Here is a 22,940-nt window from a genome sequence, read left to right as displayed (position 1 = left end):
CTATTTACGATCTAAATGTGGATATACTATATGATGGTGTAAGTGTACCAAGTTGGGCATAAAGCTATGTGGAGGTGGTGTAGTAAACAAATCAGAAATTAGTTAGTCTTTGAAGAAAAAATCCCTTCTGCCATGTTCAAAAGCCTGCTTTTAACATTATTTAAGTGACCTTCAAAATATACTTTGAAGCCTGCAAGGCCCTGATTCGTAATGGGTAAAAGTGACGTATGAGGCTAGTATATTTCATCACTAAAATAATTCAATAGTGCCTTCTTAGAGGACAGACCAAAGAAGCCTTTTTTCATTTTTAAAATCCTGTTCTTCTATCAGATGAAAGGAAAGATCTAGGAAGCCAATATTCATGGTATTGCATTACTTAATAAAAATGTAATTCATTGATGAGTTGGAATGTCAGACAGGACTGTCACAAAAACTATTTCTAGAGAAGGCGGTCACCTTTGCCTGAGCCAGGGAATCCCCATAAACTGTGCTGAGCAGGTATTAATCTCCTAATGTGATATTAATTAGATTTCCCCAGTCCAGAACCAACACAAATTAAGTGTAAATGACCATGATCAGATTTTACTAATGGGTCATCTGGGCAGCTACTCTGCTGAAGAATCCTGGCAAAGGGGCTAGGAAATTAATCCAAGGAACATTAACCAGCAGTTACCTGAAATCGTTTTTTGGTATAGTTTTGACCAGACTTCAAGAGACTTACAGCAAAGTTGGGAAGGACCTACTGTGCGAATATAGCATGGCTAGGATAAGGATCCTCCACCAAGCTCTGTGAGGTTAGTACAGTTTCTTTCTTGCAACTTAGATCACCAAAGAACTTGGACAAATGCTGTTTCCTATGTGTTGAGGCGGGACATACTGCCCTCCCTTCTACCAAATGTTTGTTTCAATAGAACAAAAATCAATGACCCTAACATCCTGGAAGTTTTCTTCCTCTGCATGGGTGCCCTTTTAGATTTCCTGACCAGGTCCGCTATGCCTTGCATGGTGAGTCAAGCAGTAAAAATCAGTGATGGTCGCCCCACCCTGAACAGAGCGGGAAGTGTGACTCTGAGCTCCAGTGACAGATGAACCACCAGGTCAAAGATTTACGACAGAATAGCCAGCCGAGATTGCCTGGATTTAAGTGAGGAGAGGGAGCTAAGAGTGTAGTGGACAGGAGCACCACCAATTTATGACAGTCCTCTCATCCTGCCACTCTCTAAATATGGCACAACCTCTATATGGAAATCTGCAGAATTTTATATACTATTAATTACCATTTTTTTTTTATAGGGAGAGTTCATGACTCATGAGAGACAAAGCATCTTTCTGCCTCTCCCCACTCTCAACAAAGGCAATAAATATCATATTACTAACTATGCATCTGCACATCTGTTCATGCCATTCAGGTTTTTCATGTGCAGTGTTAGAACTGGGATTTCTGGTTGTCTGAGGCATGCACCCAGGCCAGACAGGAATCCCCACCCTAGTCAGGGTAAGTTAAGTACACACTAAGAGATAGCCTGTGCTCACTCCTGGTAGCTTGGCACAGAACAGTCAGGCTTACCTAAGGAGGTAATATGTAAGCTATTTGGGCAACACACACACACACACAGTAACACAATGAATACACTGCAAAAATACTCCACACAGGATTAGAAAAATAGATTATTATATTATGAACAAAACAAGACCAAAATTACAAAAATCGAATCTGTAGGAGTTGAGACATTGATTTTCAAATAAATAAAAAAAATTGTACTAAGAAGTGAATAACGCTATAGGGGCTACTTGAGGTCGGGCTGGACCGGGGCAAAGTCAAAGTTCTGGCTCACCGCAATGGAGCACCTGCTGTCTGCAGGAGCCATGCAGTCCCCAGTGAACAAAGGACCTTTCCTGGTCACAACTCTGAGATGAGTCGGGAGATTCATTGATGTCAATTCCGCAGGTCGAGGATGTGTCAATTCTTCTTCACGCAGGGATGCTATGCATCAGTTCCAAAGGTGAGGTGCCGGGCGGAGATGCATTCGTCCCGTAGAGTGTTGCGCTGGATTTCTCCATGCAGTCAAGGGATGCGTCAATCTCTCCGAGCTGCTGCGATGCAAGGTTCTGATGCATCTGGCGCTCAAGGCGCTACATTGATTCTGAGAGAGAAGCACCAGATTTACTCCTGCAACCGGGTTGATGTGGCGGTTCTGATATATGAAGACAGGAAATACGCTGATGTCTGAATTCCAAGTATCTGGGTCCACTTCCAATTAACCAGTAGCAGGGGTAGAGACTTTTAGCCAGCATTGTGGAGGGAAGGCACAGCCCTATTCAGGTCCCAGGTGCAACTCCTCCCTCCCATCTAGATGCAGATCTCTGACTCACCCTGTCTCCTGGAATCCCCCGGCCCCTGTCACTCAAACTCCAGACAAGGAATATACAACCTAGCAGAGGCAGGTTTGGATGGTTAGACAAAAAAATACCTACTTTCTAAAAGTGGTATTTTCAAACACAGAATATTTAAACCAACTTCACTAAAATATGTATTTTATCATTCTGAGTTCAGGCATACTAAATTCGAATTTCTACCATGTTCCCTGAGTCAGTTAGGATTATAAGATGTAATAATCAAACTGCCCATTCTGGCCTATGGAGAACAGGTAGCCTTGCAATAGTGAAAAACTAAAATGGCTGTAATTCACTATTAGAACATGCCACACACACCAGGGCATGTCCTACCTTATACTTACAATGCACCCTGCCCGTGGGCCTACCATAGGGGTGTCTGATATGAAGAAAAGGGAAGGTTTAGGGACTGGCAAGTGGGTGCACTTGCCCAGTCAGCATGACAGTACCAGACTGCACGCAGGCTCTGCAATGGCAGGCCTTAGACACACTTTTACAGGCTGCTTCTGTGGGAGGCACAACCAGTGCTGCAAGCCCACCAGCAGTATTTGGATTATCAGCCCTGGGCACTCCTGGTGCACTGTGCTAGGGTCTGACAGGTAAACCAAACCAACCAATCATGGAATCAATAATTCATACATCAATTTACAATAGGGAGCATTCGCACTGTGGCACTGGACAGCAGTGGCACAGTGCCCAAAGCATCTAACACCAGCAAAAACACATGAGGCAACAGCAAAAGTGGAAGCGAGACCCACGCCAAGGTGCCAGGTCTAACACCGCACCTCCCATTTCACTGTGGGAGCAGCATGCATTACAGCCGGTTTACAGCCGTAATGCGTGCCCCCATAGGGAAATATAGAAATGCATTGAACAGTGTTTCGTCATATCCTAATGGAACGGTCGGGACCGCCGACTGGGTGTCTGTTGGTCCCATGACCGAGTCAGTGTCGGGCGGAATCAGTTCCTCCCGACATCATAATGATCCCCCATATCTCTATCTGATCACTATCTGAAGATAGCACTTTTTGAAGGTAGGAAGGCAACCCGGTCTATGGGAGAGATATGTCTTACAACAGTGAAAATCAAGTTTAGGAGCTTTTCACTGCCTGGAGATTTAAAAATTAAACCCACATGTCCTACTTTTTTAATACCATGCACCCTGCCCTATGAGCCTCTAGGGCCTACCTTAGAGGTCACTTATAAGTGTTAAAAACGAGGTGTAGCACAAGTTACTTACTTGTGTAACTATATTTCTGTAAGAGACATTAGTTAGTGATAGATTCCTTACCTTAGAATATCCCCAGGCATCAGACTGGATCCGGAAAGTTTTCGTCAGCAGTACCCCTGCGCATCGGTAGGCGTCGTCGTACCACTCCGCGTACGTCATTGGTGTCGTAGTCACCGAGATGACGTCGCTGGAGCTACTTGGACGCACCCATGCGTGCTGACGTCAGTTCTGTACTTTCTGCACCAGGAATGCAGAGCCATGCAATATACTGACCCCTGGTGCATTGAAAATAGGGTCCTGAAAGGGATGACCTTAACCCTAGAAATCAGTTCGCAGAACGGGGAGGATTGGTGGGGCAATAAGGAATCTATGACTAACTAATGTCTCTTACAGATATATCAATGCACAAGAAAGTAACTTGTGCATCTGAAAGAGACAAGTTAGTGATAGATTCCTGATCTTAGAATAGATACCCCAGCAATACCAACCCCAGTGTTGGGTCTGCAAACCAAGATCACACCAGAAAGTCACGGAGAACGGAACGGCCAAGGCAATAATGCTTAGTAAAAGTGTGCAGCGAGGCCCACATGACAGATGTCTTGCAGGGGGACACCACGTCCCAATGCGGTAGTAGCTGCTGTCGCCCTGATAGAATGGGCGGGCAACCCCACCGGGGGTTCCTTTTTAGCCAGAGAATAACAGGCTTTGATACACAAGACAACCCAGCGGGAGATAGTCCTCTAGTGTACAGCCTTGCCTTTCTTGGTGCCTACATAGCCAACACAGAGCTGGTCATCCACCCGGAACTGTTGTGTGCGATTCACATAAAATGAAAGCGCACGTTTTGGGTCCAGACAATGGAGCCTCTCTTCCTCTCTGGAAGGGTCCGGATGTGGAAAGAAAGTGGCCAAGGTGATAGTTTGCCCAATGTGGAAGGCAGTGACAACCTTTGGCAAGAAGGAAGGACGAGTGCGAAGCACAACCTTGTCTGTAAGAACTGACAGAAAAGGAGGCTTACAGGAAAGAGCCTGGAGCTCACTCACGCGCCTACCAGAGGTGATGGCAACCAGGAAAGCAGTCTTCAAAGTTAATAAACGAAGAGGACAGTTGTGAAGCGGCTCAAAAGGAGTGCACATCAGAAAAGTAAGATCCAGATTTAAGTCTCACTGCGGCATCACAAACGGAAAAGGAGGGAAAAGGTGAATAATGCCTTTGAGAAATCTATTAACAACAGGGGACTTGATAAGAGAGGGCTGATCAGGAAGCCTGAGAAAAGCTGAAATTGCAGAAAGGTAGCCCTTAATGCTGCCCGGAGCAGAGCCCTGCTGGGCCAGAGAAAGAAAGAACAAAAGGACCTCTGAAAGAGGGACAGAAAGGGGATCCACAGCCTTTGCTGTGCACCATGTCACAAATGTGTTCCACCTGCAGGCGTATACTGATTTAGTGAAGGGACGCCTGGCTGCCAGAATGACATCACAGACTTCAGGAGGCAAGTCAAATGGAATAAACTTTCGCCGCTCAATCTCCACGTATGTAGGTGGAGGCTGGACAGGTTCAAGTGGAGGACCGTCCCCTGTTGCTGCGACAGCAGATCCTCCCGAAGAGGCAGTCGGATTGGGGAATCCATGCTCATACTGAGTAGCTCGGGATACCAAACTCTTCGAGCCCAGTCCTGGGCCACAAGAATGACTTGGGCCCGGTCCTGCCTGATCTTCTTCAGCACTCTGGGTAGAAGTGATATAGGCGGAAAGGCATACAATAGACCGCAGCTGACGAAAAGTGTCTCCGAGCGAGTGCCGCCTTGGAAACTCCAACGCGCAAAAGTGATGACATTGCCTGTTCTCTTGGCAAATAGATCTAACCAAGGCTCTCCCCACTGTTGAAAGAGACCTTGCGCTACCACCGAGTGAAGACGCCATTCGTGATCCATCAGGCACCGGCGGCTGAGTTCGTCGGCCCTGGCGTTCAGAGAACCTGCCAGATGTTGAACCGTCAAGGAAATGCCTTGATGTTCCAGCCATGTCCAGAGGTGCAGAGCCTCCTGACATAGGGTCCACGACCCCACCCCGCCTTGTTTGTTGCAATACCACATGGCGGTGGTGTTGTCTGTGAACACCTGCACCACCCTCCCCTTGACGGAGGGAAGGAATGCCTTTAGTGCAAGAAGGATCGCCCGAAGCTCCAGAAGGTTGATATGGAGCCGGAACTCCGCCATAGACCAGAGGCCTCTGATCTCCGCTTCTCCCATGTGGCCACCCCATCCTAGGAGGGACGCATCCGTCACCACTGTGTGCTCGGGCTGGGGAAGGGAGAGGGATCTGCCGCTGACCCAATGCTGATTTGTGAGCCACCACTGCAATTGGTGGAGAGCCTCGGCCGCCCTACGCAACACCATAGAATATGAGCCACCCTCCTCCGTAATATGGATTTTTCTGGTCAGTTATGTCCCCTAGCTTGGACCCCAACGGTTCTATGTGCATGTTACAAGTACATGTATGTTCCCTCCAGTTCCAGTTATGAAGACGCAAACACATGTGCGTCCACCGTCAACATGTCCTCTGTCAGATCCGCCATGAATAGGCCGGATATTCCATTCCTAAGTACGAAAGGCCACCGCCTTTATATGGTTCACTTATGCCATTTTACAGTCCAGGCAAGTAGGCCCTGATTCTGTCATCGAACTCTTCTTGCCTTCTGCCTCTGAAACCTCCAGTCTGAGCCTGCATCTGTGACCATGAACTTTGTCTCATTCTCTGCGCGGCTCACGAGGCCTGACATCAGCCTATTCTCTGCCAAGAACTGTATTTCACCTTCGAGTTATCTGCTCCCCCCTCAGCCGATACATTCCTGTCTAGTAGTTTAAGTAAACATTCTTCCAGCTACCGAGCAAAGGCCCGGCTTCTCTGTCTTTATGCAAGTAATTCATAGCCCTGTTACTATGGAAGATTCCTGCCTCCGCATTTAGTGTAGACACTTAGACGCTTGTACACGCACACACAGTCAGTATAGAATAGATTCCGTCCGAGAGTCCTTCTTTTTTGGATAACATAGTTCTTTAAACATAGGATGTTAGATATGATTTGGGATTAGGTTGACTTGACCCCCCAGACTTTTCGTCTCCACATGTAGAGCTAAACGTCAAGTCCCCTTCACCCCCTAGTTGCACGTCAATCACACGTCATGCTGCTGCGCGCGCATCTATGCCAAATATTATCTCATAGATCCACCTATATATGACATCATAACCAATTATGTTCCTTTTTACTCCTTATTACACCCATTTTCGGTTACGCATATGACTCGTCATTTTCCTTATCAATTGTTACGCCTACTGTATTCGCTTCATTGTAATGTATGTACTATAAAAGTCATTTCTTGTCAATAATGTATGTACTTCACTTCCTGAACCTTCGTGGTGACGGAACTTGGAGCAACCGATTATAATCGTTCATTGGAATAAAGCCCATTCCGAACCTCTAATACCACGGATTCTGCCTCTCATTTTACTGAGCTATTTTATTATGTTTCTGTATCAAATTAAGTAAAGGAATTTTATTTACCACATGAATGGCGCCCGAACAGGGACACTTTCTCATCTCACGCGCCGGCGGTGAGTTGCAGGCCCGGTCTCCTGCCACAGCTGGACGGACAATAACGCGTACCAGCAGGATTTCCTGTATCTCCCTCCGGTCAAGCGGGGGCGACTGAGGCTGCGATCAACACCCAGACGAGGCGGTGAGAAGTGCGAAGTATCCCGACCAGAGCCTAGCTGAGAGAGCAAGATCCGAGGTATACAGAGGCCCACCAGTTTCCGAAGTCCCAAGTCGAGTCCAGTCCGGTCCAAGTCCAGTTTCCGAGGCCTTCCGTTTCCGAAGCTACCCGGTGAGTACCATTACTGGGGAGGCATTTCTGACGTGCACATAGGTTGTGCCGGTCAAGACGGATTTGGGTACACAAATCCGGTCTGCACTGTTTTAGCAGTGTATATGTACTGTTTAGCAGTATATCAAGTATTCCGAAGTATCTAGTTATTGTCAAGAATTATGCTTGGTGATTAGTTATGCAGACGATCATCATTGGTGGTTATTTTAAAGGTTAAGAATGTTTAATGTTTAATGTTTAATGTGTTAAACGTCCTGCATATTGTGGTATGAATGGTTGTTCATTATTGTGCTTTTGTACTAAGTGTGTTCAAGATTAAGTATCAGATCAGTTCTCAATATGCCGCTCTTTTCGAAACTAAGACAGATCACTACAAGAAAAGGGGTACTCGAAGAAGCCGTTCCTATTCCTCCTAGGGACACTCCGGGGTACTTCATGTATCATAAACATGGCTTAGATGCTATATTATTCCTTGATCTATGGGTAGACTACACCAAGGAATTACCAGAAAGTCAGAGGTGGCCCACAGCGGGAACCTGGGATGCAGAATGCATCATGAAAGTAGAAGAAGAGTTATGGAAAAGGAAAGTCAGACAATCACAGAAAGATGCCATTGAATTATGGCGTAAGGAATCACATAGACGAACAGAAAAAGCACGTAGACAGGAAGAGAAGAGTAAAGAGAATTCTAATAAAGTCCGAGAAAATCTATTAATTGAGGAAGGTATCCGAGTGAAATCAGAACAAGTAGATAGACAAAGGAATGCCCTTATGAATGGTATGTATCCCCTTCTGGCCGAAGGATTACCTAAGGCTACTCCAGAGATACCGAAAGACTTGCCACCCCCATTATTCCCAATAAAGGTACATCCTAAGGGACATCCTAGAACCGCAGAAGATGTTTTTCTTTCCTCATATTTAGATGACGCAGCTCCCGAGTATGCTAACCCCGCCCCACATAGACCGTTGGCCGGGGAGGTTCAACGCCAAGACCCAGTACCTGTACCCTTACAGCATCAAGTTCTGAAACGAGTTCCGGCAAGCACATCCGTTTCTACATCTGTTCCCACAGCTGCTTCTATAGCTGTGTCCACACCTATAGTTGCTGTATCACGTTCAACGAATCCTTTCACACCCGACACCCCAGATGGGGCTACGGGAGGTGCTACCAATATTTTTTCTACGCCACCCAGAATAAATAAACTTACTTTTCAAGAGTCAGCACATTCACGTACACCCAAACTCATAAATGCCCGTACGCTTAAGGAACTTCTGATAGATTGTAGATATGACCCTGTGCCCGGAAAAGAGGACGAAATGACCCTAGCATCATTACGTATCAGACGAGCCGCAGTGTACTTAGGGAAGTTACCAGGAATGACTGCGCATCTAGATAAAATATACCATTTTGTCCAAACAGGGCGAGATCCAGAATGTATTAACAGAGCTATGGAATACCAGAAAGTGGAGATACAGGGGGAACTGTTACGTTTCCTCATAAATTGTGTGATCAGAAATGAAGACCGACCGGGGGTAGACCCGGAAGCAATGCAAATTCTTACCAGATGGGGCCAGAATATATCAGAAGGTAGACATGATAAACAAAATTGTATAATAGCCATGTGCCGAAAGATCCGTAAAGAAATAGGACGCTTACACGAAGAAAGATTAGCGGTAGATGAGTTCGAACAAAACGAGGAGGAAGGATCAGGACTGCCCACAGGACAGTCAGACACTATAGCCTATGTAGGTAGAGGAAGATCTTGTAATAGTAATAGATGTCCTATTGACCCGATACGTCCGATATGTCCAGACAATAACAGGAGTTTCCCAACACCCGTAGTCCATATGAGGTCTAACGAGCATTCGTTCCAAGTCGCCGACAAACTACTCCGAGAACGAAGGGGTTATCATTTCCTCGATTCTATGGATGAACAAGATTTAGCCAGGGCAGCTGTCCATTGGGTGGACAGTCCCGGAAAATATAGTGATGATACAGTAGCACGCACGTTTTTGAATCTCACCCCAGATGAACAGAGGTTAGCTGGGATTTATATGATTCAACAACTCATTATACTATATCGGAGTCAGCATTCGGACCCTGGTCCCTTACCTGACATATTGACTGAATTGCTTATGAATAAATGGAGAGGTTCAGGTACTAAATTAATTAAAGAAATTCTAGAATCAAGAAAGCAGTATATTCTTTTTGTATGTTCAGACCGTGTCTCATTACCCGTCAAGGAAAGAACAACGTATTACATGGATAGACAGAATCCCTTACGAGAAGTGCACCCAATAAAGGGCGAGGACAATGAGTTTAAACGCGTATTTGTATATACGCCCATATCGAAAATAGAATTGTTACAAATGAAGAAAGTGGTACCCAGTCATGACAAAGACCCAGCGGGTTTTCACCGAGAAATTAAAGACATGTTACTCATGGGGGAGTATACCTATCCCGACATTGTGACAATACTGAAGGTATTGATGCCTGCTGGCATTTACGAAAAACTCAAGGAAAAAGAGTGGGAGGTAGGAGACCAAAAGATAGAATGGTCAGTATTAGAAGCAGAAGAAAAGGCCCGAACTGCAGGAGCAGGGCTTGGGGACAAAACTAAGGCATTACCAGGTTTACTAGTACAGGTACTGCCACGTTTATTAACTACGAAAAAGGAAGATTGGGGTACAATTTCAGCCTGTAAACAGAAGCAAGATGAAGACACTAGTGATTACTATGCCCGATTTGAAAAATGTTTTGGTATAAATAGTGGCCTAAAAGCAAGTAGCGAATCATACCCACATCTGTTTGTAACAAAATTAGTAGAAAATGCTCTACCCCAAGTAAAGAATAGAGTATTAAAATTCGAGAGTACCTGGCAAGGTAACACTCCATCACAAATGTTACAAATGTTACAATACCATCACAATAGAATTAGAGAGGAACAAGAACATGAACACAGACGCATGAAAGACACGAAAATGAAAATGCTAGTCTCTCAGACAGTTCCAGCTGAAGGACATAAGAAGGGTATGACACATTCCGGTGATTCAGCCGGACCTGTAAAAGGGACTTGCAATTATTGTAAAAAGCCAGGTCATTACGTACACGATTGTCCAGTTTTGAAACATAATATCAGCATAGGTAAAACACAAGAAAGACCACGGCCACTCAGACAAGATCAGAATGAACAAGGAGCTCCGCAGCATGCCCAGGCCATGCCAGCCGCACAACAGCCAATACAGTTTGTGCCAGCTGCACCACCGTTGCCTGTTGCTGCCACACAAACCACGACACGACAACTGTACCAAACCGCACAGTACGACTATCCTGATTATCAACGATACACATGAACCAGCCTAGAGAGGGAAGTTGACTTACCCCTTATCGAGATCCCTGTAGATCAAGAAGGACCTTATGTACATAGTGAATTATTAGGCCAAGACAGAAAATTTTTACTCGATACAGGGGCAAGTCGAACAACTATAAAACGTAGTGAAGTTCCAGGGGCACCCCTCTCAGGCTCACAGAATATTTCCCTTGGTTTTTCAGGAAAACCTATTGTTAATGAAGTATCACAGCCTCTTCCACTTACGATAGGACCTCTGACCCGAACTACAGATTTATTGCTTACTAAATCATGTCCAGAAAATCTGTTAGGAATAAAAACGCTGAAAGCTCTAGGAGCCATAATATGTTGTTCTCCGGAAGGAGTAAGATTGTTTTTACGCGATTTTAAAGGTCATTATGTGTCTAGAGACATGGATCCCCGATTGCAGATTTTACCTACACATCTATGGGCACAAGGCCCTACTGATGTTGGATGCATGAATATTACACCATATCGAGTCACATTAAAGGCAGGAGTGGTACTACCACGAATGCGACAATACAAGTTACCACCAGATGCTGTAGTGGCTTTACTACAAATCATTGACGAGCTCATTGCCCAAGGAGTGGTTGTGGAAACAGACTCCAATGTATGTAATTCACCGATAATTCCGATTCTTAAACGAACAGATCCAAAGGCCCCGCCAGTCTATCGATTGGTTATTGATCTGCGCGAGTTAAACAAATGCATTGTGCCACAATTTCCTGTGGTCCCAGATATCTCGTCATTACTGACAGCTATTGATTCCGAAGCGACATTCTTTACTGTAATCGATCTCAAGAATGCCTTTTTCAGCGTCCCAATAGATCCGGAAAGCCAATATTTGTTCGGATTTAGTTTAAATGGACGTAGCTTTAAATTCTCACGCGCACCTCAAGGATTTACAGAAAGCCCCAGCATCTATAGCCAAGCACTGAAACGAGAACTTGACAGTATCCACATGCCAGTTAACACTGCTCTGCTTCAATACGTCGATGATCTGTTGATCACCGCGAGAAGTGAACCGGAATGTGAGAAAGCATCACTGACAGTTTTACAATTTCTAGCCGAAAAGGGGCACAAGGTGTCCCCTTCTAAGCTGCAATTCTGTGTCCAGCGAGTTATTTATCTTGGACACTCGCTGTCCAAGGAGGGAAGGCAGCTTACACCCGACCGCATTCAGTTAATAGCTAACATGCAAATACCCAAGACACAAAAGGAGGTGCGGGCTTTCATAGGCCTCACTTCATACTGTAGACAGTGGATCCCGCAATACGCATTTCTAGCAAAACCACTCATTCAGTTGACAACACAGGAGGCAGCCACATCGACTGTTCTCCCTTGGACCCAGGAACATACACAAGCTTTTGAAAGCCTAAAGAAAGCTTTATGTCAAGCACCCGTTTTAGCAACACCATGTTACAGAAAACAGTTTACACTCTTTGTTACAGAACGCGAAGGTACTGCCTTGTCAGTACTCACACAGGAACAAGCAGGAGCACACAAACCATGTGCTTATTTTTCTAGTACATTAGATCCAGTAGCTCAGGCTTTGCCTGCATGCCTAAAATCAGTGGCAGCGACAGCTTTAGCAATCAGACAAAGCGATGCCATAGTGTTAGGACATCCACTGACAGTTCAAGTACCACATGCGGTAGAGGTTCTTGTAAATAGAACGCAAACACAACACTTGACTATAGCGCGACTTACAGGGTACGAGCTTACATTGTTTCAGCCACATATAGAAATCAGACGCTGTAACACATTGAATCCTGCCACACTTTTGCCAGTAACCGGAACAGACCCACTAGCCCATGACTGTATTGAAGTTATTACAATAACGACGAAACCTAGACAAGACTTAACCGATGTTCCATTGTCAGATCCAGACCTGACGTTGTATGTAGATGGTTCATGTATGAGAACAAGTACAGGAGAGTTGGTGGCTGCTTACGCAGTCACAACAGATACTGAAGTCATTGAAACTAATCGTATAAATACTTTGTCAGCTCAAGCCGCAGAGCTCATCGCTCTGACACAAGCCTGTATCCAAGCCACAAATAAAAAAGTCAACATATACACTGATTCACGTTATGCATTCGGAGTTGTACATGACTTCGGCGTGCTGTGGCGAGAGAGAGGTTATTTAACTTCCCACGGTGCCCACATTCAGCACGGACCCCTCATCCATGCCTTATTAGATGCAATACATCTACCGACTGCAATATCAATTATGAAATGTAAAGCTCATACGAAAGTTACTGATATCATTTCTCAAGGCAATGATCTAGCCGACAGAACAGCTAAACAGACTGCTCAAACCCAAACATCCGACATGACAAAGACAATAGTCCCGATGCCGACACATTGTATGACAGTTAAAGATCCTACCCTTGACGTAATTGACATACAGACACATGCTACACCAGATGAAATAAGGAAATGGACTGAATTAGGAGGGATCCAAACGGACCAAGGATGGATGACGAAGGAAAAATCTGTGTGGTTCCTCCCTGATTCAATGGTCCAAGTCATTATTAACACTATCCATAGTCCAGCGCATCTAGGAGAGAAAGCTATGCTAGACAGCATTCAACATATTTGGTTCAACAAGCATTTACGAGCTGCAGCCAAACAAAAGGTCCGTACCTGTATGATCTGTTGCCAGTTCAACCCAGGAAAAAGTGTTCCCGTAGAACAAGGTGGATTTCATCCTCCTAATCACCCTTTTGAAGTCCTCCAGATGGATTATATCCAGATGGAACGATGTCGAGGATTCAAATATGTTCTCGTAGTTGTCTGCGCTCTGTCCCGCTGGACGGAGGCATACCCGGTTTCAGATTACACTGCCCCGACTACTGCCAAACAGTTGGTTCGAGAATTCTTCCCACGATACGGTTTACCACGTGTTGTCTACTCAGATAACGGCCAGCCGTTCTCATCCGAATTAATGAAACATGTTTCACTTCTGTTAGGTTATCAGTGGAAATTCCACTGTGTCCGACACCCCGAAGCAGCAGGTCTCGTAGAAAGACATAATCAGACACTGAAAATTAGATTGTCCAAAATATGCAGGGAGAAAGGTGTTGACTGGGTAGTAGCACTACCAGTTGCACTCTTTTTCACAAGAATGGTCGCACACTCTCGAACAGGGCTATCCCCGTATGAGGTGATCTTTGGCAGACCACCAAATATGTGGGGGACGCCTATACCACGCAAAATAACTGATATTGACTGTAATATGCTGACAGATTACTTGGCTTCCTTGATGTCTGCACTACAATCTTGTCGTTCACAGGTAGCTGCAGCCTTTCCCGACAACACTGAGGTGAAACCCCATGACGTAGTTTCGGGTGATCTCGTATTTGTGAGAAATTTCGACCGAAAGACTCAGCTGGAGCCCAGGTGGAAGACACCCAAGTTGGTTCTGCTCACTACAAGGACAGCCGTGAAGATCGAGGGCCGCAAGGGCTGGATTCATTCAAGTCATATCAAGAAATTTCATGGACTATCCTCGGATATAGACATTGTGCCCTGCACTCCCTCACAGACTGATTCAAAACTTCCTTTGGTTGAAAAGACTAAAACCGAACTCTATAAAGTAAAATTGAGGCCTAGAACGTCAGACAATTTGATTGTTTAAGTCCTCTCCAAGGTGAAGCGGTTGAATTTGTCTCTGACATGTATCCTCTAGACCTGAATCATGGACAGTCGCGGAAAATGTTGAAACGACAGGCGTATTGTAAATCACTGCGTAGCCATTGCATAGTGACATTAATAATCTTGTTTTCCTTAAGTCTTTTAATAATTACTGCAAGTATATTGTTGCACATATATTACCCTATTGCCAGAAATGTTTACAATGTTACTGCTGAACATTCTTTTAGTGACTTACCTCCGCATGAATTGTCTTATAGACTCGCGCTGCGCAATAACACTTTCATTAGTATGTTACATCATTCCCATCAGACTAGTAATGCAACTAATTGTTGGGTGTGTGGCCGGCTCCCTCCCTATCAGAATTATGAAGGAGTCCTGCCTTTCTTTCCACATCCGTTTACACATAATGGCTCCTGTGGAGCATGGTTTAGTTTAATAAATTCCATAGACTCAGACACAGCAGTTTACCAAGATCAGTGGGTATGGGGAAACCTGAACCTAGTTTTACTCAAGGTCTGCTACCCTGACAAGGAGGGTCGCCCCAAGAGAACAGGAACTGATCTAGAAAATGAAGTATATGGATTAGGTAATTTTACACCTAATCTCATGATTCTAAATGTCGTATCCGAAGTTGAACTAGTCTTACCCACCATGTCAGTATTCCCAGCGAAGGGTGAATTGTGTGTAAGAAAGGTTGGTTCCATACATATGGGCCATAGTAAATGCACTACTATAGTAGAATTCAGTGATCAAGGCAAATCTTCATTTAGAGCTTCTCGCCACTCCTACTTTATATGTGGTCAGACTGCATATATGCGTCTGCCTCTAGATTGGGATGGTACCTGCTACATTGCATTCCTTTTGCCACCTGTTTTCCTAGCTCCTCCTGATTATTATAGAAATATTCATTTAGTACACAACAGAGAGCGGAGAGATCTCCCAATTGTCGATTACACTGAAACAGCATGGGAAAAATACACAGATTTCAATAAAGGCATCTTTCCCTATATAGGTACTGTTACTAATAGTAAGCTGATACGTAGATTAACTAGAACCCTTGAAGCAGTAGTGAATGAGACTATTTCCGCCCTAGGCAATTTAACAGAAGAGCAGTCTGCTATGCGGATTGTTGTGCTTCAAAATCGTCTTGTCCTTGACGTCATCCTGGCTGATAGGGGCGGAGCTTGTAGGGTCATCGAATCAAGCTGCTGCATATTCATACCAGAAAATTCGCCATCAGTATATAAAGCCATAACTCGCCTTCATAAGATTGTAAACCAGATACACCAGAACCCAGGCACTTGGACTTGGTCCAGTTGGTTTTGGAGTGTGATATCAGCCTGGGGATGGAGAGTTCTATCCTTCCTAGGTATTGGCCTTCTCATACTATTCAGTTGCTGTCTATGTGTACAATGTGGACCAGCGATCTGTGGTCTGTGTGCCACATCGTGCATTCCACATCAAGATTTTCATTCAAGATCCCGGAAGAAGAAAGAAGAACAAATGATGCTATATGAACAGATCAATGGATTAATGAAAATTGATATCTCTTGACGGGCAAGTAGGGGACAAGGAGGGAATGTGGAAATATGGATTTTTCTGGTCAGTTATGTCCCCTATCTTGGACCCCAACGGTTCTATGTGCATGTTACAAGTACATGTATGTTCCCTCCAGTTCCAGTTATGAAGACGCAAACACATGTGCGTCCACCGTCAACATGTCCTCTGTCAGATCCGCCATGAATAGGCCGGATATTCCATTCCTAAGTACGAAAGGCCACCGCCTTTATATGGTTCACTTATGCCATTTTACAGTCCAGGCAAGTAGGCCCTGATTCTGTCACCGAACTCTTCTTGCCTTCTGCCTCTGAAACCTCCAGTCTGAGCCTGCATCTGTGACCATGAACTTTGTCTCATTCTCTGCGCGGCTCACGAGGCCTGACATCAGCCTATTCTCTGCCAAGAACTGTATTTCACCTTCGAGTTATCTGCTCCCCCCTCAGCCGATACATTCCTGTCTAGTAGTTTAAGTAAACATTCTTCCAGCTACCGAGCAAAGGCCCGGCTTCTCTGTCTTTATGCAAGTAATTCATAGCCCTGTTACTATGGAAGATTCCTGCCTCCGCATTTAGTGTAGACACTTAGACGCTTGTACACGCACACACAGTCAGTATAGAATAGATTCCGTCCGAGAGTCCTTCTTTTTTGGATAACATAGTTCTTTAAACATAGGATGTTAGATATGATTTGGGATTAGGTTGACTTGACCCCCCAGACTTTTCGTCTCCACATGTAGAGCTAAACGTCAAGTCCCCTTCACCCCCTAGTTGCACGTCAATCACACGTCATGCTGCTGCGCGCGCATCTATGCCAAATATTATCTCATAGATCCACCTATATATGACATCATAACCAATTATGTTCCTTTTTACTCCTTATTACACCCATTTTCGGTTACGCATATGACTCGTCATTTTCCTTATCAATTGTTACGCCTACTGTATTCGCTTCATTGTAATGTATGTACTATAAAAGTCATTTCTTGTCAATAATGTATGTACTTCACTTCCTGAACCTTCGTGGTGACGGAACTTGGAGCAACCGATTATAATCGTTCATTGGAATAAAGCCCATTCCGAACCTCTAATACCACGGATTCTGCCTCTCATTTTACTGAGCTATTTTATTATGTTTCTGTATCAAATTAAGTCCAGGTAAAGGAATTTTATTTACCACAGTAGGAGACAGTGAGCCAGGTTCAGGAATATAATCCTGGTCACCTGCATCCCCCGAATCCTCATCCCAGTCCAGGTTTAACTCGCATTGTGCTGCAAGAGGGTCCTCAGACCCCTCCCAGTCCTCCCCATCCTCCACAGCCTGCCGAACAGGTGGAACATAAGGAGGTGGTTGAAGAAAGGGATAGAAATTCCCAAACGGCGCCAAAATCGGCGTCGGTCGACACCCTTCTGGCATCGTCTCCACGTCGGGGAGGAGGCCAGGGATGGCGTCGGCCGATGCCGGTGGCGGTGCTGTCGATGTCGGTGGAGGTCATACTGGGCCAACCAACATGGACGGGGATCCATGTGTGAATCCAAGGGGGTCTCTTGGCGTCAAGACCGAAGTCGTAGACGATTTCGGGGCTGGTGATGTCGAAGAATGAGGACTCCCCAGTCGGGCCCGCGGGGCCCACAGCGGGGTCGGACGGTCCGAAGACACGTGCCATAGCTGACAGGAACTCCTGCAGCTGGGCTGGAGTCGCCGATGGACCCGGAAAGGGCGGGAAGGCCTTCGGCAACTGCGGAGGCTCTGCCAGAGCTGCAGGGGCGGTGCCACCTGCACCCTCAGTCACGTTGCGCGACCGGCTAGGGGAAGGCGAAGAGCGATGGCGCTTCTTCGACTTCTTGTGCTTCGCCTTACCTGACTCCGAGTGCGAAGACTTGGAATGGTGGTGATGGCTCAGCGGCCGGTCCCTCGACCTCCCACGGGACCAGGACCTCGAACGGCACAGAGCTGACTCCCGGACCTCTAGCCACTTTCGGGATCGCTCCCGCAAAGTTGTCGGAGCCATGGCCCGGCAGTGGGAGCACGACTCGGAGTCCTGGTCGCGCCCCAGGCAGTAGAGACACTCATGGTGCGGATCCGTCACCGACATTGTGCGGGGACCGGCCACGCTAGACTTGAAACCGGGCATCTCTATACACCTGGAATGTAAGTATTCAAAAAACAGAGACAAAAATCCCAAAAAACTCAGTCAAAAAATGACTGGGGGTACCGCTCTCTCCGGATCAGCGCTTGCTGGCGTGGAAAAAAGAAAGAACTGACGTCAGGGCGCGTGGGCACGTCTAAGTAGCTCCAGTGACATCATCTAAGCGACTACGACACCAATGACGTACGCGGAGGCATACGACGACGCATACTGACGCGCAGGGGTACTGCTGACAAAAACTTTCTGGATCCAGTCTGACGCATAGGGATATTCTAAGGTAAGGAATCTATCACTAACGTGTCTCTTTCAGATATACCTGGTAAAAGGTGTATTTTGCCATATCAAAATGAAATGGCAGTTTAAATCTGCACTTCAAGCTGCAGTAGAAGGCTTGAGATCTGTTTTAAGGACTACTTTAGTGGGTGGCACAATGAGTGCTGCATCCCACTAGTAGAATTATTTAGCAGGTTCTGGGTACCTCTAGTGCCAGATACCGGGGACTTACAAGTAAATTATATGTACCAATGAGGTGTGCGCCAATTTTACATTACTTTAGGCTAGACACACAAGCACTTTACCACTGGTTAGCACGGAAAAGTGCACAAAGTTCTAAAAGCCTACAAAAACGGGTTCAGCAAAGGAAGGCAGTGGAAGACAAAAGACTGCGGTGACCCTGCAGAAAGGGCCAGGTCCCACACATCCATATTTCTGACAATTTCTTTATTGAGCTTTTCTCCATTTATTTAAACATAATGTATAAATGTTTTACGTCTTAAGTTTCTAACTGTTTACCAACAACATCTTTTTGTTGCAGGTCATGCCACAACTACCAAAACTGAGCCGGGGTTTCTTTACTGCGAAACGCTCTGTCTGGGTTGTATGGGACCCGAGCCACAGCTCACATCTAGACTGGGGACTTTCTCCCCCACAGCCTGTCAGTGGAATTTCATGCAGCGTCAGTGTTATGTTATCGAGCATCTAATGCTAGGCCTCTATAGAGATAATGTTATTTTCAAGTCATTGGAGGAAGGAAGGAATGCCGAATAGGTGGCAGCCTCTGCACAAATTCTTCAAATGCCAACAACACCAGCATCAATAACCTTTCTGGGAATTTTTTGTGGCAGAAAAACACCAGCCATTTTTGTAATTTCTATCTTTGTATAGAAATGGGAACATTTGGTGGTTTTAAATAAATGTAGGTTTTAAAACACCGTAAAAGAACTTTATTTCTACAAAATAAAGGATCCCTAGCATATTTGGAATATTAAACAACTTTGAGAAATGTGTTGAAAAAGTTTCTATTTAGACATTACAAACAGGAAAGAGTTAACAGTTTCATTGGATTTCAAACTTTAATATTTGCTTTAGAACCATTAACACCCTTCCAATATGTTTAAGAGCTTTAAGGGCTCTACAAAAGCCGTATTCGGTCTAGCCAGCCATTTCAGCATTTTAAACCGCTGTGTAAATGTAACACCCTTAAACTACAAATGTAACCTTTAAAAGTGTGAACAAACATTTTAAGAACTACCAAAGTATCGAATCCAGCCTCACGAAACAAACTAACCTTTAACATTTATAATAAGCCCTATGGATCAATACCTAATTCTATCCTAAAACATATCATTTAAAATGCTTAATAACTATATAACCATGTATAGCATACACTACAACCTCATAAATCTAAAACACTGGGGCATTCACTCTTTTTTTTAAACTAGAACAACCTTATTATCACATGCTTTTAGCTCCAGGAATAACTTTGGTTAACACAGCTTTGACACATCTTTTAAGCATTCAACAGTGAGAAACAAAGTGTGCACTGGCACTTAACATTTAAATTAAGATTGTACAGTTCAAAGCAAATCAATGCTTACCATTAAACTTTTAAATTTCCTGTTTTCAGCAATGTGGAAAAGACCGTCTCTTGTTAAAACCTTGATGTGCTTCACATCACTGTTGTACCTGTATGCAATAAATAGCTTATGAACAGCAGTATTCCTTTAATTAATACAATCAATAATTTTCTGCAAGCATCCCCAAACTACAAGGCATGACATAATTCTTAAGAGTAATTAAATTAATGACAACACATCTCATGGTCATCCAGGGTCAAAATCATGAACTTGTCTTTTGTGTGAGCTCTTTTTTAAAAATTGCGGTTCGTGCTCGTTTAACAATGTCTTAAAAATTTGTATGGACTGTTGATTTTTGGTGTAAACAGCATCTTTTTTTTTTTTTTTTTTTTTTTTTTTTGTGAAAAACCTTTATTGATGTTTCAATCATTTACACGTATGAGCCTACAACCCCCCGGGGCCGGCCGCTAAATAATCAGGATAATAAAAGCAAATGTCAACACAGGCGGCATCTCGGAGAGCGAAGTCTTCAGTCAATATAGTCCGGCCAATAAGCCGCGCAGGTAGGGCACCAGGAGAGAGAGGGTTTTTCATTTTATGATGAAACGAAAGAATAGGATCAGGTGCCAGACAATTTGCCAACAGCGAGAGGGGTCAGGATAAGAGACAAACAATAAGCAGCAATACAGTGAGGCGATGGCGCAGGCGCGAGAAAGTACGGATGGGGAGAAACATCAAAAATAGTTGCGCCTACTGGTCCCCGTACCTAAAGCCCAGCGAACCCCCCAGAGACTGTGGCACACATGAAGAGCAAACGATTCACAATCAGGGTGGTGTATCGCACTGATCCCAGAAAAAGAAAGCAAAAAGAAACAGTGGAGAAAAAGGAGGCCATAGAAAAGAAGATAAAGACGAAAGAGTCCCCTCCCCCATCCCCCCACCCTGCACCTCTGCGAATGAGTATGGCCCCACCCCCCAGCAGTGTGCCTGTCGCCCTGGAACTAGACCCGAAATATAGAAGAGACAGGGAAAAAGAGAGTGAGAAAGGGCCCCCCCAGACGGGTGGGCGGAGAGAATATAATAAATTGGAGGAGGGCCATCAAAACATACCCCCGGCTTCTCCCTCCCGCACGGTGAGGTCTCCCCCCAACAAACAATTAGCGGTACCAAGCCGATCATATCAACAAAAATAGGGGAGGGGGGGGGGGGAATGGGAAGCTATACACACCAAATGTTCGAATGACCCCAGGAGCGCATAACCATGAGTCCGCCTATCTATGAAGTGACCACCCTCGAAGGATCAGCCTCAGCCTTGACCGCTTTTTGCGATTCCACCCATGCCTGCCCCTTGACCCAGCACCATGTCCAATGTCCCAAAGTACAGGAGTGTCCAAAAACAGTCGGGAAACGCCGCACACAGGTGGGGTGGAAGTCTCCGGGCATCCGCACAGACCGCTTCATGGAGGGGCGTCTTTTCCAGTGCTGCCCTAGGATCTGCACTGCCCACAAGGACCAGATAGGCTGGAGCAGCCAAATGAGATACACGTTGCTGGAAGTGTCCCCGGGCCGCCGGAGACCGCGCACGGGACAAGGCCACCATCTTCCGCGCAGGTCCAATACCTCCGGAACAGATTAAGTTCACAGTTGGCCGACCACACGGTAGCATAGTGTCCGAAGTGTCCGGCTGTACACTAATCGCGGGGGGGTCCGCAACATCTTCCTCTTGTGTGCAGTGTGGAAAGCCACTGCGTACCTGTGGACCAGCCTGCCGCCACTGTCCCAACGCTGTTACCACACCATCCAGCTTCCCCCCCAGGACCCCGGCGCCATGAGCAAAGGAGTAATGAAGGGCACCCAGGGCCTCCAGGAGGTCGCCATATCCCAGAGCGGCTCCCTCCGATCGCTCCGCCACACTCCCGAAAGTCACACACCCCCAGTCCCGCTGCGTCCCCGCGGACAGGATGGCTGGCTGCATAATGGCAAAATGGCCGCTGGGAAGGCCCGACTCGTATAGGGGCCGGGACCAAGGGAACAACGCCTCAAGGGCCACGTCGCTGTAGACAGGGATCCCGGGACAGGCACAGATCCAGCCGTTGCGCGGTCACAGGCAACAGTCGTCTCCGCCACGGCCCATCTCCCGCAAAAAGCCGGGAGCAGCCCGCAAGGATCAAGGCGGGCCAGGGACGGCGCCCAGGCAGCTCACCATCAAAGGCAGGGGCAAGCGCCACAGAGTCCGGAAATCGTACACCCGGGCATGTCCTCAGTCCGCAGCGCTCAGTAGGGGGGAGCGGCCACGGCAAAATGCAAGCCGATGGGGGCTCCACTCCGGTGGACCGGCTCCACCCAGTCACCACAGGCCGCTGTTGTTCAACTGCCACCCGGCCAAGGTGCCCACTCGAGGTCCCGGCTTCGGGACCGCACGGGCCGCAAAGTTCGATCGCTGCTTTCTCCGGTTGTATGGCAGTCAGAAACCTCGGGGTCACACGATCGGTTGCCACTTTCGCTTACGAACACATTCTCGTGGTGCAGAATAAGGATCTCTTGCAGGATATCCGTGCGGGGTGCGGAGGCTCACGGAGCCGGGAATCTACGCTGCCGTCTCGGTCGCCATCTTGGCTCCTCCCCCCTGTAAACAGCATCTTATTGGGTATTTTGTATGTTTTATTTGCTGTGCTTTTATGGATTATTATTGATCCGAATAAAGTTTCATTGAATTGACTTGACTTGACAACACATCTTTGGCATCTCATTAACCACATTAATTTATATGTGCACTGCAAAGAATACTGACACATTCTCACCATCTCTCCACTCTGTAAAACAACATGACGGTCCATGTA

General features: G+C 46.0%; 1 protein-coding gene across 2 annotated transcripts in view; it reads right to left on the bottom strand.

The window, feature by feature from the left end:
- The window catches only part of VAV3 (vav guanine nucleotide exchange factor 3), a 1,147,877-nt gene that overhangs the window by 124,125 nt on the left and 1,000,812 nt on the right, over positions 1-22,940 (bottom strand). For both annotated transcript variants that reach the window (XM_085602242.1, XM_085602243.1), the window contains exon 24: positions 20,122-20,209. In XM_085602242.1, the coding sequence (XP_085458368.1) occupies positions 20,122-20,209 (88 nt within the window). The remainder of the gene's footprint in view (positions 1-20,121; positions 20,210-22,940) is intronic.

The sequence above is a fragment of the Triturus cristatus genome, chromosome 4_2 (genome assembly GCF_964204655.1).
Source record: "Triturus cristatus chromosome 4_2, aTriCri1.1, whole genome shotgun sequence".
In the NCBI taxonomy this organism is placed as follows: domain Eukaryota; kingdom Metazoa; phylum Chordata; class Amphibia; order Caudata; family Salamandridae; genus Triturus; species Triturus cristatus.
Note: the sequence above shows the minus strand (reverse complement) of the source record. Positions and strands in the feature narration are given on the sequence as shown.